The sequence below is a fragment of the Talpa europaea genome (genome assembly GCF_964194135.1).
Source record: "Talpa europaea genome assembly, chromosome: 14".
In the NCBI taxonomy this organism is placed as follows: domain Eukaryota; kingdom Metazoa; phylum Chordata; class Mammalia; order Eulipotyphla; family Talpidae; genus Talpa; species Talpa europaea.
Window position 1 is genome coordinate 3,554,081 of NC_140082.1, and position 21,014 is coordinate 3,575,094.

General features: G+C 50.1%; 1 protein-coding gene across 1 annotated transcript in view; it reads right to left on the reverse strand.

Annotated features, from left to right (window-relative positions):
• Positions 1-17,349, reverse strand: part of CCDC62 (coiled-coil domain containing 62) — a gene marked incomplete at both ends in the record, with an annotated part of 29,028 nt that extends 11,679 nt beyond the window's left edge. Inside the window, 7 exons of the mRNA XM_084253172.1 lie at positions 162-250; positions 3,939-4,040; positions 5,983-6,154; positions 7,876-7,977; positions 11,578-11,744; positions 13,513-13,705; positions 17,311-17,349. Of these exons, the coding sequence (XP_084109298.1) occupies positions 162-250; positions 3,939-4,040; positions 5,983-6,154; positions 7,876-7,977; positions 11,578-11,744; positions 13,513-13,705; positions 17,311-17,349 (864 nt within the window). The remainder of the gene's footprint in view (positions 1-161; positions 251-3,938; positions 4,041-5,982; positions 6,155-7,875; positions 7,978-11,577; positions 11,745-13,512; positions 13,706-17,310) is intronic.
• Positions 17,350-21,014: the final 3,665 nt, after the last annotated feature.

Sequence of the window (21,014 nt, forward strand, 5' to 3'; positions counted from 1 at the left end):
AGCCTTTAACTAACATAGTCAAAGACCCCGTCTGTTACGCTCACCCTGACATACCTGTAATGCAGTGAGGATTTCAAAGGCAGCACAAACAAAACCAAAGGGCAAGGTTTCTTCCTAGTCTGATGTCTGTGATGACCGGCTGAGAAGGGCCCTGGACATACCTGCCTCAGGTTGTGCAGTTCTGCGTCTGTGCGCTCTTGCTTTGACTTTGCGATATCAAGTAACTCATCTTTCCTTTTTTCTCTCTCTGCTATTTAAGAACAAATGCCATTAAAACATTTTTCATCAGCTGTATCAACTCAAGCCTCGTCATTTCCAACAATTTATGGCAATTTTGCCCTCATTCCTGAATTTAAAAATTGCAAAGTGCGCTCTGGGAGAAGCATCAGTCTGTGATTCTGACTAGGTCCGGTCCTTCAACAAATGGAAGTCTTTCACAGAATAATTAATGCGAAGTTAAAAAAGGATTCAAAATCGCATCAACTCTATGGTCACATTAGTGTGTATGTTTGCACGAACATGTGCATGGAGAAAGTCTGAGTGCAAGTGCACTGGAGTATTAAATTATTTTTGGATGAGAGGATTAATGGCAATTCTTTTTCTTGCCTTTTTTTTTGGGGGGGGAGGGGGTTGATTTCTAAATCCCTAATCTGAATACCTATTACTTTAATTTGAAAGGTTTTTTTGACATTACATGGGCAACTTATGAATGCATTCTCATTGTGAAAGTCCAAACACATTACCTTTATCAACAGGAAAAATAATGACATTACATGGGACAAGGAAATCACTATTTTGACCAGGATGCCAGCCAGTCTACCATGACCTCAGTCAGGGCCTTGCAGGGTGCCCCGTGTCCAAAGACAGGAGACATGTCTCGGACGTGTCCCTACTGACAGCCAAACCATATGTGCACTTTAATACAAGCCCAGTCTTTTAAAGACTTTCTACTACTCGAAAATTCTTTTTACATGATAGGGAATTAAAATCCAGAATCTCTATAACATCATCGTTACACTTTCAATTTCTTAGCGCAGAATGGACGGGACAGGGAGGTTTTTTTCTTTTTTTAATCTTCATTTCTTTAGCGACCAAAAATATTTTGTGCAAACATGGACACTCTGGTATTACTAGAATTGGGGTACAGGGGAACAAGCTTCTAAAAGCAGTGTGAGAACTTGAAAACTGAGAACCCACAGAAAGGAAAGAGCCTTGCACGGGGACTTGCGCCAGAAGAGAGTATTAATAATAACTAATTTGATTCACACAGAAGAGATACGTCAACAACAAATGCATCACTTAAGAAATAAATATCAGAGATTCAAACTAAATGTACAAATGATCCTCTAACTACACGAATCGATTCTAACTAAATCTGATGCAGTCAAAATAAAAAATTACCGCTCTATTTATGGTCTTTTCATAAAACCCCTTTTCATGTGTCTTTTTTCTCGTGGATGAAAATACTTGTTACCACTTCACAACTGGGACAGCCTGGGAAGCGTCCCAGGGACCAGCATGCGCAGCTCCATGCCTGGCAGTGTGTGTGCCAGGGCCAGGCCTGCCAGGAGGGTGAAAGAAGGATGCAGAGCCGCCCCCTCCATGTGGGCAGTAGCTTATTACTTTCAAAGGGGACCCTTGTGCGCGGAAGAAAGAGGAGCACAGGGACCACCGCAGAGCCGGGTTTAACCACTGTCTCTGCCATTCAGGGCCGGGCTCTCTGCACTCCGGGAGAGGACACCTTGCAGACGCACATGGTGTGGTGGGTTGGTTTGCATTATTGATGTGAATTCAAGAGGAGACAGTGGGAACAGAAAGGATTTCACAGCAACCACGCCTTCTGGGCTCAGAGATGACTGTTTTGGAAACAGCTGGCCCCTGAACAAAAGCCACTCTCTTCACCTGGCCCTCAGGGGTGACTGCCTTGGGGGAAAAAGATCTCTGACATCTGAACAATCAACTGGTGGGGAACAGACGGCTCCAATGTGGGTTTCCCGGGAACAGACACTTTGCTAGATGGCCGGGTTTACCTACGAGATCAAAGCAGAGGAGTCTGCCCATGGTCACAGGTTGTCAAGACAGCAAAGAGGCCTGGAGCCTGCTGAAGCAGCTCAAGAGAGCCAGCAGGCCACAAGGACCCCGCCAGGTCCGGCCCAGGCCCTGCCCACCCAGCTGGCCTGGCAGCCTGGGCAAGGCCTGCAGCCTCAAGAGACTCCAGCACTGGATGATCAGGGCCACAGAAACGAAAACTGGCATCATCTCTTCACTGGTAAGCTTCCTCCCACCAGTATGAACAGACACCCGGGCTGGGCCTTAAGCCTGCATGAAGAGTGTCAACTTCAACAAGAGGAAAAAAGTTCTGAACCTAAAAGCCCATGTGTAAGACATCGAAAGTGTTAACTTTCAGGGCCTCCCCGGTGGCGCAGCGGTTGAGCGCTGGGTTGCGAAGCTGCCCGCAGCCTCTGCGGCGCCGGTTCAATCCCCGGCTGCTCCCCGGCCCCCCCCCACCCCCTGCCGGAGGAGGGTCCCACATGGCGTGCAGACCTCTCCTGCCGCCCGCTGCTCCCCTCAGCAGTGTACTTCGGTCCTTCTGTCTGCTCTGCTCCCCACTCTGGCTCTGGTGAGTTCTCTCACCCTCCCGCTCTTCTGACTGTACCCAGTGCTTGTACAAACAAACAAACAAATAAATAAATAAATCTTTAAAAAAAAAAAGAAAGTGTTAACTTTCAGCCACAGCAGCCTGACAGAGTGTTCCCCGGCCACCAAGCCTTCTAAAATGATTTTTCACTTAATTTACTTTCGTCGAGACAGTGGTATGAGATTGCCCTTCAGCAGAAAAGATGTGTAAGAAATGATAAAATTATTTCAAGAGATGGATTTATTATATCAGCAAGCACATTCTATGCACTTTACATAGTAACATATAACAGGCCTATGAGTCAAAAGTGAGGGACCAAAAAGGAGGGGCTGTTAGAACAGCATGTGAACCTCGCTGCTCCCCTCGCATCATGGCATCTGTTGGCTCCTGAGTCCTCGGTGGCCTATGAGTTTCTTAGCAACAAGCAGCATGCCTGGCATAGAATGCTGATTCAAGATCGCTGGAGTTCAAATGTAAAGCCACAAATAAGCCCCGTCCTCAGAAGAGATGGCATGAGACATACCAGCCCTAGAACTAATGGAAAGAGTGGCCCCTAGTGGTAGAAAAACAGTATCGCCCCAAATCCTTGGCCCCGCAGGTAAGAACTCCATTCTGCTTGAAAAAAATGTAACACGGCTGCAGTTTCCCGTTCACCAAGGGCAAGCTCTCTTCCGGAAGGACACTGAGGGTGACCCCAAGTCGGTGCTAGCTTAGTGCTCTCTTTGGGGCTGTACCTCCAACTCTGTGAAACTCCATGAAAGGCAATGATACCTTGGCTGGCAGGGAGAGGCGAGACATGCAAGCCAGCGACTCTCAGCCGGGAGTGGGGAAAGGCAAGGCGCCACTAGCAGAAACTCGGACGCGCAAATGTGGCCGGAGTCAGAGCCTGGGGGGGACAAGGCTGGGGAGGGGATGCCTGTTCCTGCTTATCAGGAGGAGGCTGCCGTAAACATCACAGGACTTCACCCCAACATTCTCACTTAGGGTAGCACTGACACAACAAAACACAGGCAGCAGTTTCCAGCTGCAGTAATGACGGGTGGTCTGCGCGCAGCGGGAAGCATGCTGAACCCCAGTCTTCATCCAGTGTTAGCAAAATGACAAGCACCCCGCTTCCTCGCCTCCCTACGCCCTCTCTTCATGGGTTTCAAGCCCGGGGATTCTGCGCTGGGTGAGAAGCCCAGCCCCCACCCGGCCTGGCCTGCCCAACCCTCTAAGGGAGTCAGAGAAAAACCAAGTGCTGTTTGGGGGTTATCTACACATAACTATTTAATCAAGTAAATGAACTGTCTATTTTTACCAGTAAAAACCAATTCATCGTGCAGGCAACTTTTCTCTTGCTTGAGGCGAATGATCTCTTCTCGCTGGTCATTATTTTCTGTTGTTTTCTCATTTAGATCCTCTTGGCAAAGAGAAGGGGGAAAAAATCCTCAAATCAATAGCAGTTGCTGGGAGAGCACACTCTGAATACCCGTGTCCCCAGCTTCCTCCCGGGACCAGGAAGCGCTGCTGGGCCACGGCCAGGCGGGCCCCGCAGCCAACATGGTGCTCACTGCGCCCCTGGCAACAGCCCCCACCACAGGGCCCCTGTCTCTGATCTGACTGGCCTCCCGTTAAGCCCACTGCCCACAGGGTACTCAGTGTGACCTCTGAATAGCAGAAGTCTGCTCCTGGCACCACTGTGGTGAGGGCCTCCCACCACCAGCAAGAAGAGACCCAGCCTTGCTGCCACTAGCCTGCCACCCTGGCTCTGCCTGTCACCCCTTCTTTCCTGCTGTTCTTGGAATGTGTGCCAGCCTCAAAATCCACCCAGAGCTTTTTCAGTTGCTGTTCCTTCTGCCCACAATGTTCCTGGCCCAGAGCTTCAGGCCTTCAGTTCTTCCCATAATTCAAGCCCCAGCTCCGACGTGAGCTCTTCTAAGACGCCTTCCCAGGCCACCCACACTCAGCCTCGCTCTCCAGCCTGCTATCCGTTACCCTGGGTGTGTGTGTTTTAAGTAAGTATTGAATTTGTTAAACATGGCATAGGTCTTAATGAAAGACTTCTGAACTAGGTATGCATATGGGGTCAGTAAACATTTATCAAAGCCCACAATGCACTCTGGCGCTCTGCGTCACCTGTAGATTAGAGAGGACGGCCCGTGCCCGCTGTCAAGGCCTGTGACTAGGGTTGAAGCTGAAGCTACAAATGGAGGAAAAGGCCTGTGACTGTCCCTACACTGGGGCAGCCTAAGAACAAGAGTTGGAGATGCTGAGTCTTTTAAACTAAATCAACCAAGATCAGCGCCCACAGTGAGAGAACCTCTTGGCTGGAAGGAATGCAAAGGGCTTTTAGTTCAGGGACATACAGGAATCCTCGCCAAACACATCTGGCGTCACACATCCAGCAACGGCCACTCACTGCCTCACCAGGCACCCACTGTGGACAGAGGGGCAGTGCCCGCCTTCCCGGCTTTGTCACTGCCTCTGAGGTCGCTCGCTCCTGTCCTTCCTGTCCAATGCGATGACCATCACAACTTGTGGCAACTATGATGCTCCCACGTCCGGCAGGTTAGTTGCCCCGCAGTGGGGACAGGTCGGGGAAAGTGGGCCTCTGCAGGCAAATCTAAATGCTTCCTCCCCAGAGCCCTGCTCACACGCACAGCAGCAACCCACTTCCTCGTGAAGTCACGGGCAACCCTGCTCAGCAAGCCCTCAGTCACGGAGCAAGCCCTCAGTCACAACGCACTGCTGGGAGAATGGGCAGGGAGGAGGAGAACCCAAAAGCAATTTTCAAAAACAGAACATGGCCTAAAACCCAGCGCGGCAGCTTGTGCTGTCGGCAGCAATCCCTTCCCTCCCCTGTGGCATCTGTGATTCCTCCCGCAAAGGGGCACGGGTGACATGTTGCCACTGCTTGCCTCTGGGTGCAGCCCCGAGATCAGTCAGCAGGGCGAGGGGACGGTGTGTGGGTGCAAGCCCGGCCCTCAGGAGAGGGCCCCACATTTCTGTTTCTCTGAAGCCTCTGCCTTTGCCGTGGGTGGACACGCCCAGCCTCTCAGCGAGGGAAAGATGCGACCCATGGAGCAGAGCTGCTCACGCAAGCAGCTGGGCCCCCCGAGGTCAGCCAATTCCCACCTGACCTCCAGATCCACGAGATTAATAAATGCTTATGGCTGAGCCCTTGCCACGAAGCACCCATCACCAGCACTACCAGGCACAGCCGCCCCAATGAAGGCGGGCGTGCTGTGTAGAGGATGGACGATGTGACTGAAGCTGCCACAGACCGGCTCGGTCCTGTGAGGGAGACCCTAGGAAGGAGTGTAGCCCAGGGCGGAGGGCTGCCACCCGTGCCCCATCCTCACCTTTCAGTTTACTGACTTCGATTTTAAGGGCCTTCAGTTTCTGCTTGTAATCCTGCTTTTCTTTCACGATGCAAGTCTCCACCATCTTGGCGTCACGCAAGGCGTGCTCCAGCAGCTTAAATTTGCCCGAGCAGTCCGAGATGTGATTGACTGCCTCGATGATATCTTTGTCCTAAAAGCCAAATTTGAAAATGGTTACGCAGGACTTTTAAACTCCCACCAACCAACGTGAAGCGATCACACTTACTGAGATCTCAAGAGCATTTCAAGCTCTTATTGGGAATCGACTCATTTACTGCTGTGTCCAGGAAAACAGCCAAGTCAGCAGTGGCTGCCTGCACCCACCCAACTGACCAGACATGGTGGACCGAGCCCGCTGGCCCTGGGTGGGCTCTCATCACCCCTTCCTGTGTCAGCAGTTAGGAACCAGACGATTCCATTACCTGAGAAAGCGCAGTGGCAACAGGTGGGGTGGCAGCCCCTAGAGGGGGGTTTACCTTCTGGGTCACAGATAAACCCCCAAGTCCCCCCACTTCTTCTCCTTCTCAGCTTGTTAAAATGACAAGCCCCAAGACATCATACCACACCTGCTCAGACCAGAACCTCTAGTTGTTGAGGTGGTTGTTTTAATTACAAAGTGTCTGCTTTAAAAAGCAAGTAAAAAATACCTAAGAGTATAAAAATATTAAGCGAAAGCTCCTCCCCCACTCCCCTGGAATAGCAAAGTGAGCAGGTCCCCCTGCCAGGACAAGTCCTTCTGCTGCAGCGTCAGACACTTGCTCTGAAAACCCTTTTGTCTGCACAGGCCACTGGGGCCGGGGACGCCAAAGATGGGGACTTTCTGCAGACCTGGACCTTACTTCCTCCTTTGGGAAGTCAGTCCCGAGGGAACTGCCTTGCAGGGAAGGCCATTCTCATGAGAACATGAACTCTGGCTCGGGGAGCACAGCCTCGTACCTGACCCCCCATCTGAACGCAGGGGCACGCCTGTGCAGCCCCCCAGCTCTGCCAAGGAGTTTGTGCCGAAGCCACCAAATGGTCACTACCTACTCAAGACAGGACGTCGGCCTAAACACTTTCTCTGTAATTTTTTTTTTTTTTTTTAGGATTGTTTTTTTGGTTTTTTTTTTATAGAGGCATGTTTATTTATTTATTTATTTATTTGCTTGTTTGTTTTGTTTATACATGCACTGGGTACAGTCAGAAGCACGGGAGGGTGAGAGAGTCCACCAGAGCCAGAGCGGGGAGCAGAACAGGCAGAAAGACCGAAGTACACTGCTGAGGGGACCAGCGGGTGGCAGGAGAGGTCTGCGCGCCATGTGGGACCCTCCTCTGGTGGCCGGGGAGCAGCCGGGGATCGAACCGGCGCCGCGGAGGCTGCGGGCAGCTTCGCAACCCAGCGTTCAACTGCTGCGCCACCGGGGAGGCCCTTTCTCTCTAATTTTTAAGGGAGCTTGTCCCTTATCACTTCAGAACACTAAAGTTCTCATGTCCCCTTCGATCAGTGGTCAGACATAAGTGCTGTGGGGGTCTGCTGGTCACCCTCGCTGCGTGTTCGAGGCTGTCCACTGCCAGGCCGCTAGGTTATCCTCTCCGTTAAAGACCAAAACATTAATATGCAACCCAACTGCCAATAACTTTATGAGACGTAGTAATGGCACCAAAACAGTTAACTCAGGCAGGTGTGGCCAAGAAATGGGCCTCGGAGGCAGAGACCAAAGAGGAATCCCTCCCTCTCACTGCCCAGGACATCACTGTAAACGTGTGTTTCTGAAACGAGAATTGAAACAACACGGCCAACATTGTCGGCTCTCCCTGTCTGAGTGTCAGGAGCATGGACACAATACTGCGTAGGCCACAGGCGCCCTGGCCAGGGTACTGTTATTTAGTTACCTTCAGCTTTATCATGGTAGTGAGAGCCTGTTCTCGAGCTTGTAATTGTCCTACCTGAGCAGAAAGTTCCACTAACGTGTTGCTGAGATTTTCATTTCGAGCCTATGAGGGAACACAAAGCTTTTAGTGCCATGACCAGGCATAATCTCCGCTCACACATCTGCTGTTTCTTTCGTTGTTTGACCTTAGTAATGAAGAGGGCTAAGGACACCTCATCAAAAAGGAGGAGAAATGTCTACTACCCCATCAACTCCAGCACCCCTCAGAACTCAGGCTTGACCTACTGAGTTTATTTATTTATTTTTATTTTTTTTAAAGATTTATTTATGCATACAAGCTGGGGTACAGGACAGAGGTGCTGGGGAGTGGGGGTGGTGGTGAGAGGATTCACCAGAGATAGAGTAGAGAACAGAACAGGCAGATTGACTGAAATACACTGCTGAGGGGAGCAGCGGGCGAGACAGGAGAGGTCTGCTGAGCCATGTGGGAATCTCCCTGGCTGGCCGGGAACTGAACCCGCGCTGCAGAGGCTGCAGATTGCTTCAGAGTACAGTGCTTAACCCCTTGCGCCACAAGGGAGGCCCTGAGTTATTTTAGATTAGCTTGTAATCATGTCTATTTCCTTATGCCTTTCATGTGTAATTTGAGGTTGTCAAGAAAGAAGAAAATGAATGAAAACCAGAGTAGTAAGAGATACCCTTTGCTGAAATACAATAGCATTAGAGAACCTCTGTGCATTGAAAAAACAAAAAAAAAAAAAAAAAACAAAAAAACCCCCATGTTGAAAGGGTGTTTTTTACTTATCACGTTGTTTTTAATTTTTATCAGGTTTTTTTTTTTTTTTTAAATTGAATGTTTCTTTCTGGACTTTTTTTTTTTTTTTAAAGATTTATTTATTTATATAAGCACTGGGTACAGTCAGAAGCACGGGAGGGTAAGAGAATTCACCAGAGCCAGAGCGGGGAACAGAACAGGCAGACTGATGAAATACACTGCTGAGGGGAGCAGTGAGCGCAGCAGGAGAGGTCTCCGCGCCATGTGGGACCTCACCTGGTGACCAGGGATCGAACTGGCACTGCAGAGGCTGTGGGCAGCTTCGCAACCCAGCACTCAACTGCTGCGCCACCGGGGAGGCCCCCTTTGTTTTTTTAAGATTTATTTATTTTTATACAAGAACCAGGTACAGGCCAGATGCGCAGGAGGGTGAGAGGATTCACCAGAGACAGAGCGGGAACAGAACAGGCAGATCTACTGAAATACACTGCTGAGGGGAGCAGTGGGCAAGACAGGAGAGGTCTGCTGCACCATGTGGGACTCTCCTTGGCTGGCCGGGACTCAAACCCGTGCTGCAGAGGGCTCAACCCGCTGAGCCACCGGGGAGGCCCTATTTTTTTTTTTTTTTTAATATTTAAAGAGCAGGTTTATTAGGGAAAGGGACAGAAGAATAAAGGACACTTGCATAGACACTAGCGGGCAGGAAGAGCTGCCGGAAAGGGACAGGTTTGCTGAGAGGCCTGCATGGATGCAGGCGGGTGGCCTTGAGGAAAGCTGCCTCCGCTGAGGGAGGTCAGTGAGGAGAAGTCCCAGCGCGGTATAGGTCATGGCAGCCAGAAAGCTGCTGCCCTGCAGTGGGAGAGAGTTGGTGAAAAGAAGCACCTGCATAGTCACAGGTGGGCAGAGGGCTTGCTGCCAAGAGCATCTTCTTTTAAAAAAGAAAACTGTGGGCCTCCCTGGTGGCGCAGCGGTTGAGTGCTGGGTTGCGAAGCTGCCCGCAGCCTCTGCAGCACTGGTTTGATCCCTGGCCGCCAGTGAGGGTCCCACAAGGCGAGCAGACCTCTCCTGCCGCCCGCTGCTCTCCTCAGCAGTGTATTTCATCAGCCTGCCTGTTCTGTTCCCCGCTCTGGCTCTGGTGAATCCTCTCACCCTCCCGCGCTTCTGACTGTACCCAGTGCTTGTATAAAAAAAAAAATAAATAAATCTTTAAAAAAAAATAAAAAGAAAATAAAAAAGAAAACTGGAGGAAATCTGAGTGCCCGTTACTAAGGGACAAGAAGCCAATTTGAGAAACCTATGACCCCCCGGATTCCTCGGGGCTGCTGGGAGGGGAGGATGATGGCGTGAGCACCGTAGGGTGACTCAGCTGCGCCTCAGATGCGACAACGGAGGGGTCACGCCACTTTGGCTCACACAGGGCACGCCAGCCCGAGCGAGCCTCGCGCACTCTGGACTGCAGCTGAGTGGCAGCGTGGACCAGTGGAGGGCATGGCCCCACCATGGCAGTGTGTATGGGGGGGAGATGGTAGCGGCGGGCAGAGGGGGAGGCTGTGTGCACGCACGAGGCAGAGTTACTGGGAAATCTCCGTACTTTCCACTCAATTTTGCTGTTAATCTAAAACTGCTCTAAAAAAGTTTATTTTTTTTAAAAAAAGATCTCTTCCTGCTACAGACTGAACCGCATGTTGAAACCCTCACCTCCCGCGTGGCCGCATTTGGAAGGGAGGCCTCTGAGGAACAATCAGGTTTACGTGTGGTCATGATGTGGGCCCTCATGACAAAGACACTAGGGAGCTCGCCTGCTCTCTCCTCGCTGCGCGAGGACACACACAGCCAATGGGGTGGCTGTGGACAGCCCTCACCAGACACCCTGGCACCCCATCTCCAACTTCCAGCCTCCAGAAGCGTGAGGAGAGAAACTTGTGTTGTTGAAGCCCCGGCCTATGGTATTTTGTTAGGACAGCCCAAGCTGACCAGTACACTTCCATTTTAAAAATTCAACATACCAATCGATTCTAGAATAGTTCTTACTTATTTTATACAGCAGTGATCTTTAAAAAAGGAGTAAAGGGCCTCCCCGGTGGCGCAGCGGGTTGAGCACAGCACTGTGAAGCTGTCTGCAGCCTCTGCAGTGAGGATTCGATCCCAGCCAGCTGGCGAGACTCCCACATGGCGCAGCAGACCTCTCCTGTCTTGCCCGCTGCTCCCCTCAGCAGTGTATTTCTGTTGTCTGCCTGTTCTGCTCCCCACTCTGTCTCTGGTGAATCCTCTCACCCTCCCTCACCTCTGGCCTGTACCCCAGCTCTTGTATAAAAAATAAATAAATCTTAAAAAAAAATAAAAAAGGAGTAAAATAAAATCTACACTATTACTTTGAATTATTAAGGTTCATTCTATTACCAAGATCTCTACTGAGTATCATTAGGAAACAAGAAATCAAAGGGTGAAACAAACAAATCAGCTGGCTCTCCTCGTGCCCCCAATAAAGTGTGAGCTCAGAAAACATCTGATGAGTGACCGGTTAGAACTGAAAAATCGGTTACAGATTTTATTCCCAAATATCTACCTAGCATGTAGATATTTATCACAGCATGTAAGACAGGCATTTCGACAGCATAATTTGAAGCTACCAAAACTCGATATACTGATCCTAGGCTCTGAGGAAGACTTTCTAGAACAAACCATTGTTACTAAAACAGAGGATGCTACCACAGCCAGTGTGAGGGGCAGGGGATTGTAAGGAAGCTTCATTGCCAGTGCTGGGCAGCTGCCCCAGCATGGGAACACCAGTGCCTGCTAATGGGTGGATGACATACTTCCGCGCGCACACACAGGCATTTTTTTTCACGGAAACACATCTAATTTTTCAATAGCCAAAACGCAAGCAGCGTCTGGGCAGGTGAAGCTTATCCAAAACTGAACACCCACCTCCAGATCTTCGGAGAGCAGAGAAGAATGGGTTGCCTTTTGGACCATTTCCTGAAGCTGTAGCTGAGTCTTCTGCAGGGCCGTCTGGCACTCCATTTGATTAGATTCAAGGGTTTTTACCTTCTTTGTGAGTGACCTGATGATTTCAGTTCTTTTATGTAGTTCACCTGAGGGAAGGAACTTGTCTGTGGTCAGAGCTGAAGCTGCAAATGCATGACTCAAAACTCATGATTAAAAAGGAAAAGGGCGCTAGGGAAATACTTGCAAGCCATTTCTGAGATTGCTATAATTTAATTTTTTTTAATAGAGGCATGTTTTTATTTATTTGTTTGTTTGTTTTGTTTATACATGCACTGGGTACAGAAGGGTGGGAGGGTGAGAGAATTCACCAGAGCCAGAGCGAGGAGCAGAGCAGGCAGAAGGACCGAAGTACACTGCTGAGGGGAGCAGCGGGCGGCAGGAGAGGTCTGCGCACCATGTAGGACCCTCCTCCTGTGGCCGGGGAGCAGCCAGGGATCGAACCGGCACCGTAGAGGCCGCGGACAGCTTTGCAACCCAGTGCTCAACCGCTGCGCCACCAGGGAGGCCCCGATTGCTATAGTTTAAAAAGGTCACCACCTTAAGGTGAAGTTCAAAGTTAAAGATCTGGGACTCAGTTCAAGAGAAAGGGCTGTTCCTGGGCACCTTTCTTCATAGTCTAGCTCCAGATGACTTTCTTTCAGGTGCAGTCCTGACACTCCATGCTCCTGATGCCCAACCCAGTGTGCACTCTCAGCATTTAAGTACTTTTTCTGCCTTTTTTTTTTTTTTTTAAGCATTTCAGGTGCACCTTATTTTATTTATTTTTAAGATTTTTATTTTTTTACACATAGAAGAACTGGAATGTGGGACAGAGGTGTGTGGGGGGGGAGAAGATTCACCAGAGACAAAGTAGGGAGTGCCTTGTGGGTCAGCTCTCTGGCCAGGGATCGAACTCACGTCGCAGTTGGCTGGCAATAACTTATTTTTTTATAAACCACTGGCTGGGGAGCTGACCCAGAGGGTGCAACAGACCTCTCCTGTCTCGCCTGCTGCTCTCCTCAGCAGTGTAGCTCAGTGGATCCACCTGTTCAGCTCCCCACTGTCTCTGGTGAGTCCTCTCATCCCTCGCACCTCTGGCCTACACCCCAGTTCTTATATGCATAAATAAAAATAAATCTTAAAAAAAAAAACCTTGGTTGGGGCCTCCCTGGTGGTGCAAGGGATTAAGACACAATCTATGAAGCTGACTGCAGCCACTGCAGCATGAGTTTGATCCCCGGCCAGGGAACTACCCACACAGTGCAGCAGACCCCTCCTGTCTCGCCCGCTGCTCCCCTCAGCAGTGTATTTCAGTCAATCTGCCTGTTCTGTTCCCTACTCTGTCTCAGGTGAATCCTCTCACCCCCCCACCTCTGGCCTGTACCCCAGTTCTTGTATGCATAAATAAACAAATCTTTAAAAAAAAAAAACAAACCCTCGATTTACAACACCGTGTTTCAGAGGCAGAGGCTCACACCTCAGCCGATGCATGCTCTCACCCCATGCCCACCACACAGCCCCACCATAATCCACTGGGTCCCCTCCCCACCTTGAACTCTTCTGACCCTTGACTTCTGGAAGTTTCAGTTCTGCCATCAGATTCCGAGGGTTTGTTTTTATTTGTTCCGTTGCTCTGCTCATGATAACCCACCTAACAGTGCAGTCATTTGGTATTTGCCTTTCTCCTGACTTATTCTGCTTAGAGATCACCCTCTCCAGTTCCCTCCACGCTGCTGCAACTGCCCTACTTTAAATGCCTTGTGTTTGACGTGGATGATCCCAAAGCCCTGTCTTACAGACTGCCACAGAGAAGGTGGTGGCTGCCATTCACAGCACGCTCACAGTCTGACCCAGCCTCCTGAGCACGTGGCTGACCTTCCAATTTGCTGCAACGTTCTTCCAAAGTCAGCACTTTCTGCCGGTCCCCCTCCCAGGAGAGCAGCTGCCTCTGGTGCACGGCCACCATGTCGTTCAGCTCTTTGTCCCGCTCTCTCAGCTCCCCGACGAGCAGCTGCAGCTCCTTCCGCTGCTTCTCAATAGTGGAAATCTCAGCCTCCGACCCGGTGTTCTGAACATAAAAGTGGTTTAATATCAAAATAAAACGAACCAATTACATTTATCAGCTAAAGGGTATTTCCCAAATAACGATGTCTTCCTTTGCTGACAATTCTAGGTTTTATTCACTGCCAATAACACAGCATCAAACCCACATATATTTAAACTAGTTAAAACCAACCATGTGCTCTGCTTCTACAGTTACACCACATACACAATCTTTTTTTTAAAATATTTTTAAAAATTTATTTATTTATGCATACAAGAACTGGGGTACAGGCTAGAGATGTGGAAGGTGAGAAGATTCACCAAAGACAGAGTGGGGAACAGAACAGGCAGACTGACTGAAACACACTGCTGAGGGGAGCAGTGGGCGAGGCAGGAAAGGTCTGTTGCGGCATGTGGGTCAGCTCCCTGGCGGGGATCGAACTCATGCCAGAGTGGCTGGCGATAGCTTGATAGTGCTGAGACTTAACCCCTTGCACCACCAGGGAGGCCCCCCCGCCCACACTCTTAAAAGTGGGATTGTTTCTCAAGCCTTTCTTGGCTAACCCATTTCTGTTAACTCTCTCCTTGTACAAATTGATGCCTTGCCCCAGCAGTTCTCAAATAAGGAAAACATGAAATGACTATTTTTAAAAAAAGATTTATTTATTTATGCATGCAAGAACTGGGGTGTAAGCCAGAAGTGCGGGGGGTGAGAGCACTCACCACAGAGAGTGGGGAGTAGAGCAGGCGAATCAACTGAAACACACTGCTGAGGGGAGCAGCAGGTGAGGCAAGAGAGGTCTGCTGCGCCATGTGGGTTGCTCCGTGGCTGGCCAGGGATCGAACTTGTGCTGCAGTGGCTGGCGACAGCTTGACAGCACTGTCTTTAACCCCCGTGCCACCAGGGGGGCCCAAAATGACTATTTTTAAAACATAGTTTTCATAATATCTTACCCATCTATGCACACTCTTGTGACCAAGGACAGTCAAGTATTCTTTTTTTTTTTTTAAGATTTATTTATTTATTTATGCAAGAACCAGGGTATAGGCCAGATGCGGGGGAGGGTGAGAGGATTCACCAGAGACAGAGTGGGGAACAGAACAGGCAGACTGATTGAAATACACTGCTGAGGGGAGCAGCGGGCGAGACAGGAGAGGTCTGCTGCACCATGTGGGACCCTCGCTGACCTGCCAGGATCAAACTGGTGCTGCAGAGGCTATGGACAGCTTCGCAGAGCTGTGCTCAATCACCTGCACCACCAGGGGAGGCCCGACAGTCTAGTATTCTTCAGCTTCAAATTCAAGATGCCATATAAAACCAAATTTTGTAAGGAACATCTTCAAATGTACATAAAAGAAAGAATGCAGTAACCCCCATCTATTCAGTAGGGAGGCACTATCAAGACTTTTGCCACGTTTCAATTTTCCTTTTCATTGTTGATCAAGAATGTCATCCTTACAGGGCGTCCCTGGTGGCGCAGAGACTTAGCACTATCAAGCTATCATCAGCCACTGCAGCATGAGTTTGATCCTGGCCAGGGAGGTGACCCACATGGTGCCCCTGACCTCTCCTGTCTCCCCGCTGCTCCCCTCAGCAGTGCGTTTCAGTTGATCCGCCTGCTCTGCTCCCCACTCTCTCTGATGGGTCCTCTCACCCCCTGGACCTCTGGCCCATACCCCAGTTCTTCTATATAAAAATAACTATTTTTTTAACATATATATTTTAAATGTCTTCCTTACATACTGCAGCTCTGGAAAGGCATGCTTATCACACGCGCATTTGCCCTTTCCTACCTACAAGAAGACCATTAACTACTCCTTTTCAGCAGATGCCATTTTGAAGTTCTAGTATGGTGAGGTCAGGCAGACCTCAGTGTGAATCCAGAATCCGCCACTTAGTGGCTTGAAGCCTTGAACAAGTAACTTACTGTCTCTGAGCCTTAGTCTCTTCGCCTGTAAAATGGCACTAACAGCACTTATGTCCTTAGAGCCATGTAGATGAAACACTTCAGAGAATCAGGCACAGAGCAAGCTTCAGTTAACCAAGTTAACTAAGGTCACACAACACATTTCAACTGGTGGTATTGTCCTCAGCGATGAATAAAGAACTGAAAGTGTTCCCTTACAAATTCTATTTTCCTTCCTTTTTGTTCCACATCACAGCGGGGCTGCTTGGTAGCTTCCGCTCTCCCAACTTCTCGATGCCACCCAAGGACAGTAAGAAGAAAGAGGCCAGAAAGTCAGTCAGGAATGACAAAGGCCTAGTGCACAAATTCGGGGGTGAGGCCAAAAAGATGTGGTGCAAAGGAAAAGTTGGGACCAACTCAAGACCTAGTCTTCTTTGACAAAGCCACATGTGACAAATTCTGGAGGGATGTCCCCAGCTTGCAGCTCCCAAGCCAGCTGTTGGGTCAGGGAGAATGGAGGCTGGTGGCTCCCTGGTAGGAAGTCCTGCCCCAGGAGTGCCTCCCAAAGGGCTCACTCAACTGGATTCAAGGCCAAGGCTCAGAGCTCAAGCCACTTGCACCAAGAACACCAAGGATGGGGAGTCCCAGCTGCCAGCGAGGGTGCAGCCCCAGGCCTCACCCGCTGTATATTTTGAAAAATAAAACTCTGCTAAATAAATGTTTAAAAGAATTCTATCTTTAAGACTATCAAGTTCACCAGGGGTCCAACGAGGTGATTACTGCCTTCTAAAACATGAGCTTCGTAAATAATGATGAGGAACGCATGACAGTTACTTGCCACTAAATACAGCAAGTGGAGTTGGGAGCCAAGGACTCCCAGGTCACAAGACGAGTTTCTCTCCTTGGTAAGTCAGTCTCTCCTTCCACAAATATTTCCTGAGCGCCAAGGAGTGGGGACGCAGCAGAGACAGCCAGCCTGGGAGCAGCCCGGCCTCTGACAGCCTCAGGTCCACCTGGTGATGGCGGCTGGGAGCAGAGAATTTAGATGGAAGCGTCACAAGGCCAGCAGCTAAGGTGGGGTCGAAAGATGCACCCGGGGTTAAGCTGGCTGTGGAAAATCCCTGAGGCACAGAGCGGAGTGGGGACACGGACCAGTCCTCACAGCTGAAGCCAGCTGGACCTTAGAAGCTACAGATTCCATAAAGGAAGGCGTCCCCCCAAGGACCACCAATAAGGGTACCCCGTGCTCCCGCAAATCCGCAGCTCCCCGCCCGCCTGCGTGTGCGCGGGCGCCTCCGCGTTCCTAGCAAACCCGTCCTTGGAAACGCAGCCCTCCCCGCAGCCCTGCCCGCCCGCGTCCACGCAGTCGCCTTTGGCCTCAGTGAAGGCGCGGCGAGCTGCCGACCGGGAGACTCCAGTCAAGCTTTCCTCAGCGGAACCCACGGACCCCATTCACTCGCTGCACCCCACTCCATGCAAGCCCCGCGGGCGGAGGTGCCAACTTCTGCGAGTTCCCAGCCGCGGGGTGCCGGGAGGGAGGCGAGGTGGCGCGGGAAGAGCGGCCCGAATGGCCCGAGACGGAAAGCGGGGCCCGGGGCCCGCCCCTGGGGCACCCCAGGTGCTGGTGAGGCTGCGGGGCCCGGCGGGCCGCCCCGCTCCCCCGCGGCGCCTCACGCGGGCCCGTTTGAGGCCGAAACGGCCCCGGCCGGGGCGCGGCGCTCACCTGGCGCCCCGCGGCGAGGAAGGCCGCCGAGGGCTTCATGGGCGTTTCCTCCGCGCCCCGACAACGTCGCGGCGGGCAGCGTCACCCTCCACCGGCCATAGGGGCTGCCCGGAGCGGCGGGGCGACCCCGCGCCCGCGCCCTGCCCGACCCAGCGAGCCCAGCCAAACCGCCGGCCCGCGCCCCGCGTCGCCCCGCGTCGCCCCGCGTCGCCCCGCGTCGCCCCGCGTCGCCCCGCGTCGCCCCGCGTCGCCCCGCGTCGCCCCGCGTCGCCCCGCCGCCCGCTCTCGCGACACCTCGCCGCGCCCGCGAGACCCCCGCCCCGCCCCGCCGGGGTCGCCCGAGCCGGGGCGCCGGGGCCCCCGGGGCCGGGTCTTAGCCCGTCCCCCACCCCCTCAGACACCTGGGGGCCCGTGGTAACCTGCGCCCCGGGAACGCGACGAAGGCCGCCCGCACCCCAGTATCACGGGCCGCAGGGGACCCGGTGTGTGGATCTGGTCTGAGCCGCCCGCGCCGCCTCCGCTCTGTGGAGAGGCCGCTCCCCCGCGGACCCCCGCCGGCCACCCCCGGCGCCTCGCGAGCCCCGGGCTGTGGAAGGTGAAGGGCGCCGCGCCAGCCCCGCGCCAGCCCCACGGCCCGGTCCCTGCGGCGGCGTTACGGAGACAAGACCGGGTGTCCTATGGCCCAACTCTCCTCGGTGGGCTGAGAATTAGCAAAACACGCCCGGGCGTGCCTGAGATAGCCTGAGATAGTCTATAGCAGACGACTGTGCAGGAAGTCTGGGTCGGGAATGAGAACGGTGAAAAGGGATGTGGTTGAAAGTCACCTGTGAATGGAGGCGCTTCCTGATTCATACTTCTCAAATTTCTCCCTAGCAAGATTTCTCGTTTTTCTAGAAAGCCCTAACAGGCCATTCTTCCCCAGGCAACCACATGCCTCTCACTCACTGTGACAGTGTGCACAGAGTAAGACATGAGGCTCATTATGAGATTATGGTTGGCAAATACTGAATATCTGATATTCAATCCTAAAGAGAGGACTGACTGGATGGGGAAAATATCTCAACATTTAAGATTGACTCTCAAGTTTTAACAGAAAAATTCTGCAAAGATGATAGAACTTGGGCCTCCCTGGTGGCGCAAGGGGTTAAGATGCAATCTATGAAGCTATTCGCAGCCACTGCAGCATGAGTTCCACCCCCCACTTGTATGCATAAATATTTTTTAAAAAATACAACTTTTTTAAGTGACATAAAGTGATGTCTTACGAAAGCTGTATCTGATTGTACACTCCATCCAAGCCAAGCTGAAGAATTAAACACTCATTCTGGCTTCCCTACCTAATTTCTCAGTGAATTTAATAAATAACAAAGACAGGATCTAAAAGGTAGAATTCATCATTTTTTTTTTAGTATTTATTTATGCATACAAGAGCTGGGGTACAGGCCAGAAATGTGGGCGGTGAGAGGATTCACCAGAGACAGAGTGGGGAACAGAACAGGCAGATTGACTGAAATACACTGATGAGGGGAGCAGCAGGCGAGACAGGAGAGGTCTGCCATGCCAGGTGGGAATCTCCCTGGCGGGCCAGGAATCGAAAACTGCACTGCAGAGGCTGCGGACAGCTTCACAGCGCTGCGCTTAACGCACTGCACCAGCAGGGAGGCCCTGTAGAATTCATCTTTAAAGTAGTAATTTATCAACAGTAATTTATCTTAAAACTGAGAATGCCACCATGGATTGTACCTTAAGCAACAGGTGAGTTACCGAGGCTTTTACGTGGTAACTAAAGTTTAAAATCACTCGTCAGGTGTAGCAGACCTCTCCTGACTTGCCCACTGCTCCACTCAACAGTGTACTTCAGTCAGTCTGCCCGTTCTGTTCCCCACGGTCTTTGGCGAATCCTCACACACACCCCACCTCTGGCCTGTACCCCAGCTCTTGTATGCATAAATCTTAAAAAAAAATTACTCGTCAGCTATTTTTTTCCAATGAATAAAAATCCTACATATCAAAACCATAGAGGTGGCCCTTGAATGACATGGGTTTGAACTGAGCAGGCCCACTGACGCTCAGATTTTCTAGTAAACAGAGGATGTAAACTTAGGGTGTCCATACAGCAGTTCTGTGAATGTATTTTCTCATCCTTATGATTTTCTTAATCTTTTCTCCAACTTATAGTACATAATACCTATAAAAAGTGTTCATCAACTATGTTATCAGTAGGCTCTTGTCAAGGGCAGGCCATTAAGTTTGGGAGGAGTCAAAAGTTATACGCAGATTTTCTACTGGGACTGCGGTCCATTCCCCAAACCCGCTGTTCAGGGGGCAAATGTCTTGCACTTGGAGTTGCCAGCTTAATCATGGCAACTCTTACACACATTGTGAGATAAGGCTGTTTAGAGGGCAGTATTCGTTAGATAAAAACACTACACGGGAAAACCACCTATGTAATATATAATGGTAAGATTATATGAAGTTGCTCCTTCAACTAGTCATACATTTTATTTGGAGATTATGCTGTATTTTAAATTTCAGGTGAAAGAAAAAAGATTCACACAGGTATACACAAGGACGATTTTAATCCTGCATTTCCTGTAGCAGCATCCATCATGGGTTGCATATGGATGAGACTCCATTTGCCAAGAGCTGCGAACATCAAGAATGTTTACACAAAGCCATGGGGGGCTGGCACCGCCCAGGGCTCTCCCAGCACTGTGGCCAGACATGGCACACACCAGATGGTCTTGAGTAAATTTGCTTCACTGGATAATCGTTATTTAGTACAAGTCACAGTTAATGCACATTTTCATTTTAATTCACATCTTTATTACATATTTTTTCCTAAATTTTATTTAAAAAACCACTCATTCGGGATTGTAATTGCATGGCAATAAACAACGGGTTCTGTATTTCTTAAAGGCATTTATTTATAGCAATTTAAAATACCATGAGTAGTTTTTTCAATTTGTAGTGTCTGATGGAAGACCTTTACAAAAACCACTTAAATTCTTCTAGTGCACATATTACAATTCATTGTCCCCGTGTCCCTCATGGGAAATCACGTTTCACATGTTATTTCCCAAACTATCTACTGAATGTGGGTGTATATACAATTGCCAGAACAAGGACTCAACCTTTCTGAATGGTCTTCCATTCAAAACAATGATAGTAATCCTGGTTGTTTCTTTAGGATAATGTCAAAGAAGTGGCTTACTGGGTCAAACAGTGCAGATGGTTTAAGGCTTTTAATATACTTTACCAAACAATTTCCAGAACAGCTGAGCAACTCCTACCAGCAGGATGTTATTGAGTCCACAAAGTGGACTTGGTTGGTAACATTGAAGCAAATTGAACCACAAACCTATAAGATGCTCAAGCATCTCGAAACTACCACACCAAGGCAGCAAGGAGACAGTTATTACTGGTGCTGAAGCCAAATCCAAATTCTTTAAATATCACTCAGCTTAATCGTGATTTGAATGAATCACGATTATTTAAAAATAATCAAAAGGAAAGCTTTCCACAAAAAGTCTACAGTGTTTTTCCAAAAATAAAAAGTTAAAAAGAGAAGTCAGTACCAAATGACCAAAATTTTTTATTTGACTAAATTCTATCTCATGCATAAGCATGACAGTCTCCCCTGTTTTATTAGACTTTGGCAATAAAAAAAACAAGCAGCCTTGTACAGAACAGGGAAATGCCAC